Below are 12242 nucleotides of genomic sequence, written 5' to 3'. Positions count from 1 at the left end.
CCCATTTCTCAAGGTTGGCTCTGCATCTCGTGGTGCAAGAGCTAAGTCTGTTCAGCACCTTCCAAGTCGCCCAGTCTTCTGTGTGCCCAGGGGGGAGTCTCTCATTGGGTATCAGCCATTGATTGAGGTTTCGGGTTTGAGCCTGCCACTTTTGGACTCTCGCTTGCTGAGGTGTTCCAGCGAGTGTCTCTGTAGATCTTCGAAAACTATTTCTTGATTTAAGTCGTTGACGTGCTGGCTGAGACCCAAACAAGGGATGAGCTGGAGATGTCTCTGCCTTGGTCCTTTCACTATTGGCTGCTACTTCCCGGCGGATGTCAGGTGGTGCAATACCGGCTAAGCAGTGTAATTTCTCCAGTGGTGTAATATGCAGACACCCCGTGATAATGCGGCATGTCTCATTAAGAGCCACATCCACTGTTTTAGCGTGGTGAGAAGTGTTCCACACTGGGTATGCGTACTCAGCAGCAGAGTAGCATAGCGCAAGGGCAGATGTCTTCACTGTGTCTGGTTGTGATCCCCAGGTTGTGCCAGTCAGCTTTCGTATGATATTGTTTCTAGCACCCACTTTTTGCTTGATGTTCAGGCAGTGCTTCTTGTAGGCTCTTAATGAGACATGCCACATCATCACGGGGTGTCTGTGCCCTACACCACAGTCCAGAGTGACTCCCAGGTATTTGGGTGCGCTGCAATGCTCCAGTGGGATTCCTTCCCAGGTAATAATCCTCAGAGCTCGGGATGCTTGTCTCTTTTCAAGGTGAAAAGCACATGTCTGTGTTTTAGATGGGTTAGGGGTCAGCTGCTTTTCCCTGTAGTAGGCAGTAAGGGCACCTAGAGCTTCGGAGAGCTTCTGTTCAACCATCTCAAAGCTCCCTGCTTGAGCAGTAATGGCATGATCATCAGCATAGTTGAAACCTCAGATTAACCTCTATGAGTCCCACAGCACTAGCTGAGCCAGACCCACCAAATCACCACTGTCACCCCATAACCAGGCCAGCGGGCTTTACATTTAGGTGATGTTCTCCATCTCATTGTTCTCCTTCAGGTTCTGGCATCATTTGAGGAAGTGCTCTAGTGTTTCTCTGAGAAGGAGTTGTGCGTCCCGGATCAGGTCTAGTGGGCTTCATGTGTAGACGATACAATGGAGACCTGTGAGAACATGCCCTCTGGGTAAGAACCTATAATTTCTACCACTCCTCACCATAGAGCATTGGGGCCCCCCACAGCTGGAGCTTCCATGTCCTCTCTCCCTTTCACTTCCATTATTTTGGAGTGAGCGGAGAAAGCAACCTGGAATGCCTGAAAGTGAGGGGAAACTCACCCATGTTATTGTATGTTATTGTTTTTATTGCTGTACTTTATTTGATTTTTTATTTTAATTTCAATTTTAATTATTATTTGTTGTATGTATCTTATTTGTTTACTGTATTTGTTGGACTTCGCCTCCTGTTAGCCGGTCCGAGTCCCTGAGGGGAGATGGTGGCAGGGTATAAATAAAGTTTAATAATAATAATAATAATAATAATATATTCCTGTTACAATTAAACAAAGAATGGTATTTATATTCCTGGCTGATAGCTGCATATAGAAAAAGAAATGTCATTTTATGTATTTTTTAATTTATTTACAACATTTATATGTCGCCCTTCTCACCCTGAAGGGGACTCAGAGCAGCTTACAATATATATATATATTGTGAAAAAGATCTTGGAGTCCTCGTGGACAACAAGTTAAACATGAGCCAACAATGTGATGTGGCGGCAAAAAAAGCCAATGGGATTTTGGCCTGCTTCAATAGGAGCATAGTGTCTAGATCTAGGGAAGTCATGCTACCCCTCTATTCTGCTTTGGTTAGACCACATCTGGAATATTGTGTCCAATTCTGGGCACCACAATTCAAGAGAGATATTGTCAAGCTGGAATGTGTCCAGAGGAGGGCGACTAAAATGATCAAGGGTCTGGAGAACAAGCCCTATGAGGAGCGGCTTAAGGAACTGGGCATGTTTAGCCTGAAGAAGAGAAGGCTGAGAGGAGATATGATAGCCATGTATAAATATGTGAGAGGAAGCCACAGGGAGGAGGGAGCAAGCTTGTTTTCTGCTTCCCTGGAGACTAGGACGCGGAACAATGGCTTCAAACTACAAGAGAGGAGATTCCATCTGAACATGAGGAAGAACTTCCTGACTGTGAGAGCCGTTCAGCAGTGGAACTCTCTGCCCCGGAGTGTGGTGGAGGCTCCTTCTTTGGAAGCTTTTAAACAGAGGCTGGATGGCCATCTGTCAGGGGTGATTTGAATGCAATATTCCTGCTTCTTGGCAGAATGGGCTGGACTGGATGGCCCAGGAGGTCTCTTCCAACTCTTTGATTCTATGATTCTATGATTCTATACATACAATATATTATATTATTAGCATAGTACAATATCATTATTAAATATTACTATATTGTACTATACCATTATATTGTAATATTATTTATTTATTTATTATTCGAACTTCTATGCGGCCACTCCCCTGGGACTCGGAGCGGCTTACAAGAACAGGCTAAAATCTAACACAATTTAAAAGCAATTTAAAACACTTTAAAAACAGCAATATCAAAGATCAAAGGCCTGTCGAAATAGATATGTCTTACAAGCCCTGTGGAAAGCAAGGCACGGACTTCAGGTGGCAGAGTGTTCCAGAGCGATGGTGCCACTGCTGTGAAGGCTCTGCGTCTGGTTGCTGTTAGACGCAAGGTCTTGACACTGGGAATTTCCGATCGATCTTGGAGGGATCTCTGGGGTTGGGAGGGGGTGAGGCGGTCCCTAAGGTACATCGGCCCCAGACCATGCAAGGCCTTCAAGGTGAGTACCATCCCTTTGAAAGTGATCCGGTGCTCAATTGGTAACCAATGCAGCTGCAGTCAGATTGGTGTTATACGGCATCTCATCGGAGTTCCCGCAAGAAGCCGAGCAGCTGCATTTTGTACCAACTTGAGCTTCCGGATCACCGACAGAGGAAGGCCAATGTAGAGGATGTTACAGTAGTCCAGTCTTGAGATGACCGTAGCCTGGATCACCATAGCGAGGTCGTCCCTGGACAGGGAGGGGGCCAGCCGTCTAGCCTGCCGCAGGTGAAAAAAAGCGGTTCTGCTAACAGTGGAGACCTGGGCCTCCATCGTCAGCAGAGGGTCCAAAAGGACTCCCAGACTCTTGACCAACGATGACGGGCATAGCGCCTCACCATCCAGGGTAGGCAGCTGGATGGCCCCACTGCCCGGTTGACCCAGCCATAGGATCTCCGTCTTTGCCGGATTCACCCTCAACCTGCTGGCACGCAGCCATCCAGTCACGGCCTCGAGGCACTGATGGAAAGAATCGGGTACAGAGTCTGGTCGGCCTTCCATCTTCAGCACCAGCTGAGTGTCATCGGTGTACTGGTAACACTCCAGCCCAAAACCTCGAACCAGCTGAGCAAGTGGTCGCATATAGATGTTAAACAACAGAGGGGAGAGAATGGCCCCCTGAGGAACCCCACAAGATAGAGGGGACCTCTCAGAGACCAGGCCTCCCCTCTCCACTCGCTGTCCATGGTTGTGAAGAAAGGAGGACAGGCAGTTTAAAGCTGTCAGGGGACTCACTCCAGCAGCAAGGCAGTGGGTCAAAAGATTGTGGTCGACTGTGTCAAATGCTGCTGTGAGATCCAATAACAAAAGCAGCACTGACCCGCCCTGTTATATTACATGTAATATAAATATATAATTATATCATATTATTATTAGTATTATATTGCATTACATAATAATACAAATGTTTGTATATACAATATATTATATTATATTATTAACTAGCTTGGGGACCCGGCGCTGCCCGGGTTATTTGAGAAAGGAATTGTGTATCAAGGTTGGTCTTTATCAGTTATTTATATGGCTCGCAGTGGTCTCAGGAAGTTAGTGAAGGTACTGTGAATCCCATCATTTGTGGTCCATCCTCCTCCAAATTGCACCAGAATGGAAAGTGGGTCGTGGGGGCTCTGTCTGCCAAGTTTTGTTCTTGATCAATCATTAGATGAGGGTCACAGTGGTCTCAGAAAGTGAGTTTAGGTACTGGAAGTCCCATCATCCATAGTCTGTTCTCCTCCAAACCTCACCAGAATGTTGAGTTGGCCAAGGGGGCTCTCTGTGCCAAGTTTGGTCTTTCTTGGTATTTGGATAAGTGTCGCTGTGGTTTCAGGAAGTGAGTGAAGGTACTGGAAGTCTCATCATCCATCATCCGTCCTCCAAACAGTTTCAGGATGTAGAGTGGGTCATGGGGGCTCTGTGTGCCAAGTTTGGTCTTGATCAGACATTAGATGAAAGTTACAGCCATCTTGGGAAGGGGGTGGAGGTACTTGAAGTCCCATCATCCATGGTCTGTCCTCCTCGAAAGTGCACCAGGATATAGAGTGGGTCATGGGGACTCTGTGTGCCAAGTTTTGTCTTCGTCAGTCATTGGCGAGGGTCTCAGTGGTCTCAGGAAGTGAGTGATGTGACTGCAAGTCCCATCATCCATTGTCAAATTCTTCCAAACCGCACCAGGATGTAGAGTGGGTCATGTGGGCTCTCTGTGTAAATTGTGGTCCTGATCCATCATTGTTGGCAGTTGTAATAGTCTTAGGAAGGGAGTGCAGGTATTGCAAGTCCCATCGTCCATGATGCATCCTCCTCCAAAACGCACCAGGATGTAGAGTGCGTCATGGAGACTCAGTGTGCCAAGTTCGGTCTTTATCGGTAATTGGATGAGGGTTGCAGTGGTCTCAAGAATTGAGCAAAGGTACTGCAAGTTCCATAATCCATGGTCCATCCCCGGCCAAACCAGATCAGGGCGTAAAGTGGGTCATGAGAGGTCTATGTGCCAAGTTTGGTCCTGATCAGTCATTGGATGAGGTTAATGATCAGTCATTGGATGGGACTTGCAGTGATGATACTGCAAGTCCCATCATCCATGGTTCATCCTCCTCCAAACTGCAGCAGGATGTCGAGTGGGTCTTGCAAGCTCTGTGTGCCAAGTGTGGTCTGTATTGGTAATTGTCTGACTCAGCCTCCTCTGGCCTTTTCCTTTCCTCTCTTTGTCAACTCAGAATCTTGGAATTGAGGCTGGCCAATCAGAGACCATATGCAAATTTCCTTCTCATGTCCCCATTTCTGTCATGAACTCTTTTCTCCACCAGGGGCTCCTATTGAAGCTGGCCAATCAGAGACCATATGCAAATAGCACCACAGCGGCAGCCAATCAGAACGCTGGCACATACTCCTCCCACCACAACGCCACACTTTTGTCCTCCGCATACAAACTTTGACTTTTATTGTATGTATAGATATAGCACATGTTAAGTAGATTGAGGAGATTCTTGGAGGTTAAGAAGCAGTTGAGATCAGGTTCTTATTCGATCCTTTGTTTATCTGCTTTCTTCTAATGGAATTTTCTTTTCCCTTGAAACAGAAATCGAGCGGAGAATGAGAACCATGGAGAGCCAGCTGTAACAAAGCCCATCATGGAAACACAGGAGCTTGGAAAGGAAAAGACAATGGAAATAGAAAGCGCAACCCAAGTGAAAAACCCAACGACATTGTCTTCTTTCCAGCAGGCTGATCATTCTGAACCTCTAGCCTCAGAATCAAATGAAATGGAATGTTCTGACTGTGGGAAAACGTACAAATGCCATTCACAGTTAGACATCGATGCCAGGTTCCCCAAGGGAAGCAAATGTATGGACTGTGGAAGCAATTTTAGTCCATGTGATCATCTTCATTCACATAAAAAAACACACAAAGACGAGAAACTATATCAATGTATGGATTGTGGAAAGACCTTCGGTTATAGCTACAGTCTGCGTCTCCATCAGATGATCCACACGGGAGAGAAGCCACATAAATGCATGGAATGTGGGAAGTGCTTCAGGACGAGTGGAACACTTTGTGTCCATCAAAGGACCCACACAGGGGAGAAGCCATATAAATGCATGGAATGCGGAAAGAGCTTTAGTGATAATCGAACATATATACGTCATCTAATGATGCACACAGGGGAGAAACCTTTCAAGTGCATGGAATGCGGAAAGAGCTTCATTCGGAGGGCACATCTGCGTGACCATCAAAGGACCCACACAGGGGAGAAACCATACAAATGCATGGAATGTGGAAAGAGCTTCGTTTCTAGCTGGAGTCTACGTTACCATCAAAGGACCCACACAGGAGAGAAACCATATCAATGCAAGGAATGTGGAAAGAGCTTCCGTCATAATAGAACATGTATTAACCATCAGGCGATTCACTCGGGGGAGAAAAGTATTAATACTGGGAAGAGGCCATATAAATGCATGGATTGTGGAAAGTATTTCCGTCGGAGGGAACATCTGCATAACCATCAAAGAATACACACAGGAGAGAAGCCGTATAAATGTGTGGAATGTGGAAAGAGCTTCTGTGATGCTTCAACATATCATAAACATCTAAAGACACACACAGGAGAAAAGCCATTTGAATGTATAGAATGTGGAAAGAGGTTTGGTGACGGTGCGCAACTTCGTATGCATCAAGTAACGCACACTGGGGAAAAGCCATATAAATGCATAGAATGTGGAAAGAGTTTCGGTTGGCGTCAAAATCTGCGTTGCCATCAAAGAATACACACAGGGGAGAAGCCATACAAATGCATGGAATGTGGAGAAAGCTTCCGTATTAGTGGATCATATAAGAGTCATCTAAAGACCCACACAGGAGAGAAGCCTTATCAATGCATGGAATCATAGAATCATAGAATCAAAGAGTTGGAAGAGACCTCATGGGCCATCCAGTCCAACCCCCTGCCAAGAAGCAGGAATATTGCATTCAAATCACCCCTGACAAATGGCCATCCAGCCTCTGCTTAAAAGCTTCCAAAGAAGGAGCCTCCACCACACTCCGGGGCAGAGAGTTCCACTGCTGAACGGCTCTCACAGTCAGGAAGTTCTTCCTAATGTTCAGATGGAATCTCCTCTCTTGTAGTTTGAAGCCATTGTTCCGCGTCCTAGTCTCCAAGGAAGCAGAAAACAAGCTTGCTCCCTCCTCCCTGTGGCTTCCTCTCACATATTTATACATGGCTATCATATCTCCTCTCAGCCTTCTCTTCTTCAGGCTAAACATGCCCAGTTCCCTAAGCCGCTCCTCATAGGGCTTGTTCTCCAGACCCTTGATCATTTTAGTCGCCCTCCTCTGGACACATTCCAGCTTGTCAATATCTCTCTTGAATTGTGGTGCCCAGAATTGGACACAATATTCCAGATGTGGTCTAACCAAAGCAGAATAGAGGGGTAGCATTACTTCCTTAGATCTAGACACTATGCTCCTATTGATGCAGGCCAAAATCCCATTGGCTTTTTTTGCCGCCACATCACATTCCTGGCTCATGTTTAACTTGTTGTCCACGAGGACTCCAAGATCTTTTTCACACGTACTGCTCTCGAGCCAGGCGTCCCCCATTCTGTATCTTTGCATTTCATTTTTTCTGCCAAAGTGGAGTATCTTGCATTTGTCACTGTTGAACTTCATTTTGTTAGTTTTGGCCCATCTCTCTAATCTGTCAAGATCGTTTTGAATTCTGCTCCTGTCCTCTGGACTATTGGCTATCCCTCCCAATTTGGTGTCGTCTGCAGACTTGATGATCATGCCTTCTAGCCCTTCATCTAAGTCATTAATAAAGATGTTGAACAGGACCGGGCCCAGGACGGAACCCTGCGGCACTCCACTTGTCACTTCTTTCCAAGATGAAGAGGAAGCATTAGTGAGCACTCTCTGTGTTCGTCCACTTAACCAATTACAGATCCACCTCACCGTAGTTTTGCCTCGCCCACACTGGACTAGTTTCCTTGCCAGAAGGTCATGGGGGACCTTGTCGAAGGCCTTACTGAAATCCAGGTACGCTACATCCACGGCATTCCCCGCATCTACCCAGCTTGTAGCTCTATCGAAGAAAGAGATCAGATTAGTCTGGCATGACTTGTTTTTGATAAATCCATGTTGACTATTAGCGATGACTGCATTTGTTTCTAAGTGTTTGCAGACCGCTTCCTTAACAATCTTTTCCAGAATCTTGCCCGAATGTGGAAAGAGTTTCAGGTTGCATCAATCTCTGAAGGGCCATCTAAGGACCCACACAGGGGAGAAGCCATATTAGTGCCTGGAATGTGAAAAGAGTTTCCATTTGAGTTCACATGTGCGTTCCCACCAAAGGACCCACACAGAAGCCATATAAATGTATAGAATGTGGAAATAGTTTCAGGTGGAGTGTGCAGCTGCATTGCCATCAAACAACACACACAGGGGAGAAACCATAAAAATGCATGGAATTTGGAAAGAGTTTTGGTTGGAGTAATGCTCTGAGTTACCATCAAGGAATACACACAGGGGAGAAGCCATACAAATACATGGAATGTGGAAAAAGCTTCCGTAGTAGTGGATCATATAATAATCATCTAAGGGTCCACACAGGGGAGCAGCCATACACATGCATGGATTGTGGGAAGAGTTTCAGTGATCCTGGATCATATAATAATCATCTAATAGCTCACACAGGGGAGAAACCATATATGTGCACGGAATGTGGGAAGACCTTCAGCAGAATTACATCATGTTGTAAACATCTGTTGACTCACGTCGGTGAAACTGTGAATGCATGGAAGGTGGAATGAAATTCGGAGGAAATATTCATGTTGTCCCTCTAATTCCTTAGAATTTACCACCTTTTTCCAGCTGCTAGAGTTTGAGGTCTGTGTTGAAATTCCTCAAAATGAATTTCTAACGTCAATCCATTTCTTCTATTTCATGTATTAGATACCTATTCCCCTTGAGAAGTCCTGGCCATCTGTCAGGAGTGTTTTGAATGTGATTTTCTGTTTTTTGGTAGGGGGGTGGACTGGATGGCCCAAGAGGCCTCTTCCAACTCAATGATTCTATGATATTTTTCCCATGTATATGTTTTTATAATGACACTGAATGGCACCTACAATAAAGTTGGTTTTTACAAGTTCTGAATGAGTCAGAGTATCTGTTTGCCAAGATGGTTTACAAAATCATTCATTTAGAGCCTGGGGCCAAAATTCAGCTCCCCACTAAAGGCGCAGGCTGAGAGTCCAATGCCCGGCATGGACCACTACCTTGAAGACCAGATCAACACACAAAACTGGGTTTGAAGGCAACAGGAACTGAGGTTTATTGCATTCAAGCCTGAAAGGATGTCTGATATAGAGTCTGCACTCAAAGTGATCAGTCATAAAGCATGCAAGACAGTAAAAGCCATTGGATCCTCTTTTACAGCCATAAATTTATTTATTTGTTATATTTCTACCCCGCCCTTCTCCCCATAAGTGGACTCAGGGCGGCCTCACATCAAATAACACTTAACAACATTTGTTGTTGTTCATTCGTTCAGTCGTCTCCGACTCTTCGTGACCTCATGGACCAGCCTACGCCAGAGCTCCCTGTCGGCCGTTACCACCCCCAGCTCCCTCAAGGTCAGTCCAGTCACTTCAAGGATGCCATCCATCCACCTTGCCCTTGGTCGGCCCCTCTTCCTTTTGCCTTCCACTTTCCCCAGCATAATTGTCTTCTCTAGGCTTTCCTGTCTCCTCATGATGTGGCCAAAGGACTTCAACTTTGTCTCTAGTCTCCTTCCTTCCAATAAGCAGCCGGGCTTTATTTCCTGGAGGATGGACTGGTTGGATCTTCTCGCAGTCCAAGGCACTCTCAGCACTTTCCTCCAACACCACAGCTCAAAAGCATCTCTCTTCCTTCGCTCAGCCTTCCCTAAGGTCCAGCTCTCACATCCGTAGGTGACTACAGGGAATACCATGGCTTTGACTAGGCAATGGATCTTGGTTGCCAGTCTGATGTCTCTACTCTTCACTATTTTATCGAGACTGGACATTGCTCTCCTCCCAAGAAGGAAGCGTCTTCTGATTTCCTGGCTACAGTCTGCATCTGCATCTTAACAACATATACACCATAAAATTGCAATTAAAAGAGTAAAATCATTTTAAAAACATTATACAAAAGAATCAACACATTCATTTAAGGATACATTAACATGCCAGTCTTCCTTGCAGGACCTTGAGCATTACCTTCCTGGCTAATTTACAATGCCATAAAAACTCCAGCAGCGTGCAAAAGGATGAGGAAGTACTCCATTGGTGTCATAAGTGGATGGTGAAACAACCGCCCCTCCGGTGGCCTGAATTCAAAAAGCATATCCTCATGAAGCTGGAAAGTTACATAGCTTCTGTGTCTCTGTCTATATGTATATACTAGCGGTCCCCTGCCAGGCGTTGCTGTGGCCCAGTCTGTCGATCTGGAAAATAAAGTAATGAGAAAGTGTTGGTTTTTAATATATGTAATGTCTTTCTGCTTAGAATCATAGAGTTGGAAGAGACCTTCTGGGCCATCAAGTCCAACCCCATTCTGCCAAGAAGCAAGAATATTGCATTCAAATCACCCCTGACAGATGGCCATCCAGCCTCTGTTTAAAAGCTTCCAAAGAAGGAGCCTCCACCACACTCCGGGGCAGAGAGTTCCACTGCTGAACGGCTCTCACAGTCAGGAAGTTCTTCCTCGTGTTCAGATGGAATCTCCTCTCTTGTAGTTTGAAGCCATTGTTCCCTTGCGTCCTAGTCTCCATGGAAGCAGAAAACAAGCTTGCTCCCTCCTCCCTGTGGCTTCCTCTCACATATTTATACATGGCTATCATATCCCCTCTCAGCCTTCTCTTCTTCAGGCGAAACATGCCCAGCTCCTTAAGCCGCTCCTCATAGGGCTTGTTCTCCAGACCTTTTATCATTTTAGTCGCTCTCCTCTGGGCACATTCCAGCTTGTCAACATCTCTCTTGATTTGTGGTGCCCAGAACTGGACACAATATTCCAGATGTGGTCTAACCAAAGCAGAATAGAGGGGTAGCATTGCTTCCCTAGATCTAACAATGATGGATCGTGACCACACTTGGCAGTATTCCTTGCTGTTTCTTTGCCAGTGTGAATGTGGAGATTGTCTGGTTTGCCTACTTTGGAACATGCAACATACCATTGTCCTTCTTTTGGGGTCCCTTTCAAATCTATGATACTGCATCTATCATATACATGTGTGTGTGTGTGTGTGTGTGTGAATGGCCCTTTGTCACGAGGGCTTTGATTATGTTTTCTTGCCTTGGTGAAGGGAGTTGGACTGGATGGCCTTCAGGCAGCATTTCTCAACCTGGGGTTTGGGACCCCTGGAGGGGTCGTGGGGGGGGGGGGCGGTCAGAAGGGTTGCCAAAGACCACCAGAAAACACAGTATTTTCTGTTGGTCATGAGGGTTCTGTGTGGGAAGTTTGCCCCAATTCTGTCACTGGTGGGGTTCAGAATGCTCCTTGATTGTAGGTGAACTATAAATCCCAGTAACTCCCAAATGTCAAGGTCTATTTCCCCCAAACTCCATTTGTGTTCATATTTGGGCATATTGAGTATTCGTGCCAAGTGTGGTCACGATCCATCATTGTTTGAGTCCACAGTGCTCTCTAGATGTAGGTGAACTACAACTCCAAAACTCAAGGTCAATGCCCACCAAACCCTTCTAGTGTTTTCTGTTGGTCAGGGGAGTCCTGTGTGCCAAGTTTGGTTCAATTCCATCGTTGGTGGAGTCCAGAATGCTCTTTGATTATAGGTGAACTATAAATCCCAGTAACTACAACTCCCAAATGACAAAACCATAATTTTTTGAGTCATGGTCACTCCTTGTGTTGTGAGACGTTTTGTTGCCAAATTTGGTGTGATTTCGTTCATTGGTTCTTTTGTTTTTAGGGTACTCATTACGCACATAACATTTATATATATATAGATATGTCTATATGTATATGTAATATTACATACACACAGAGAGAGTCTGGAATTCTGTTTGTTGGAACTAAATGCACTAGACCCATAGTGTTCTGGTACGGCTGTACCAGGAGCTCCAACTTTATTTGCTTTGTATTGAATATTTGCTTGCAGTCCAGGGCTTGGGATTCTGCAGCAGGGTGGCTTCCTGTTAAAGTTTGCAGTTATAGGGCAGGCCACCTGGCCATCATCATTAGGTTCTCTAGTTCTGCCCCCTTTTGGGTTTAGAGAAAGGAAGGGAGCCATTTTCAGTTAGTCTCAGCAAGGATAGCTAATGTACAGGATGTGTACAGGTTCTGTGCAAAAGCTTCAACCCTTAAGACTTCCCAGGGGAGAACAGTCT

At 45.6% G+C, this 12242-nt stretch overlaps 1 protein-coding gene across 1 annotated transcript; it reads left to right on the top strand.

The window, feature by feature from the left end:
• The first annotated feature begins 1049 nt into the window (after nt 1-1049).
• Nucleotides 1050-6909, top strand: LOC132765829 (zinc finger protein 665-like). The gene is made up of 2 exons (XM_060760094.2): nt 1050-1170; nt 5462-6909. The coding sequence occupies exons 1-2, from the start codon at nt 1142-1144 to the stop codon at nt 6768-6770; spliced, it is 1338 nt and encodes a 445-aa protein (XP_060616077.2). The 5' UTR covers nt 1050-1141; the 3' UTR covers nt 6771-6909.
• Nucleotides 6910-12242: the final 5333 nt, after the last annotated feature.

This window comes from Anolis sagrei, chromosome 2 (genome assembly GCF_037176765.1).
Source record: "Anolis sagrei isolate rAnoSag1 chromosome 2, rAnoSag1.mat, whole genome shotgun sequence".
NCBI classification, from domain to species: domain Eukaryota; kingdom Metazoa; phylum Chordata; class Lepidosauria; order Squamata; family Dactyloidae; genus Anolis; species Anolis sagrei.
This window is presented reverse-complemented; position numbering and strand designations above follow the sequence as displayed.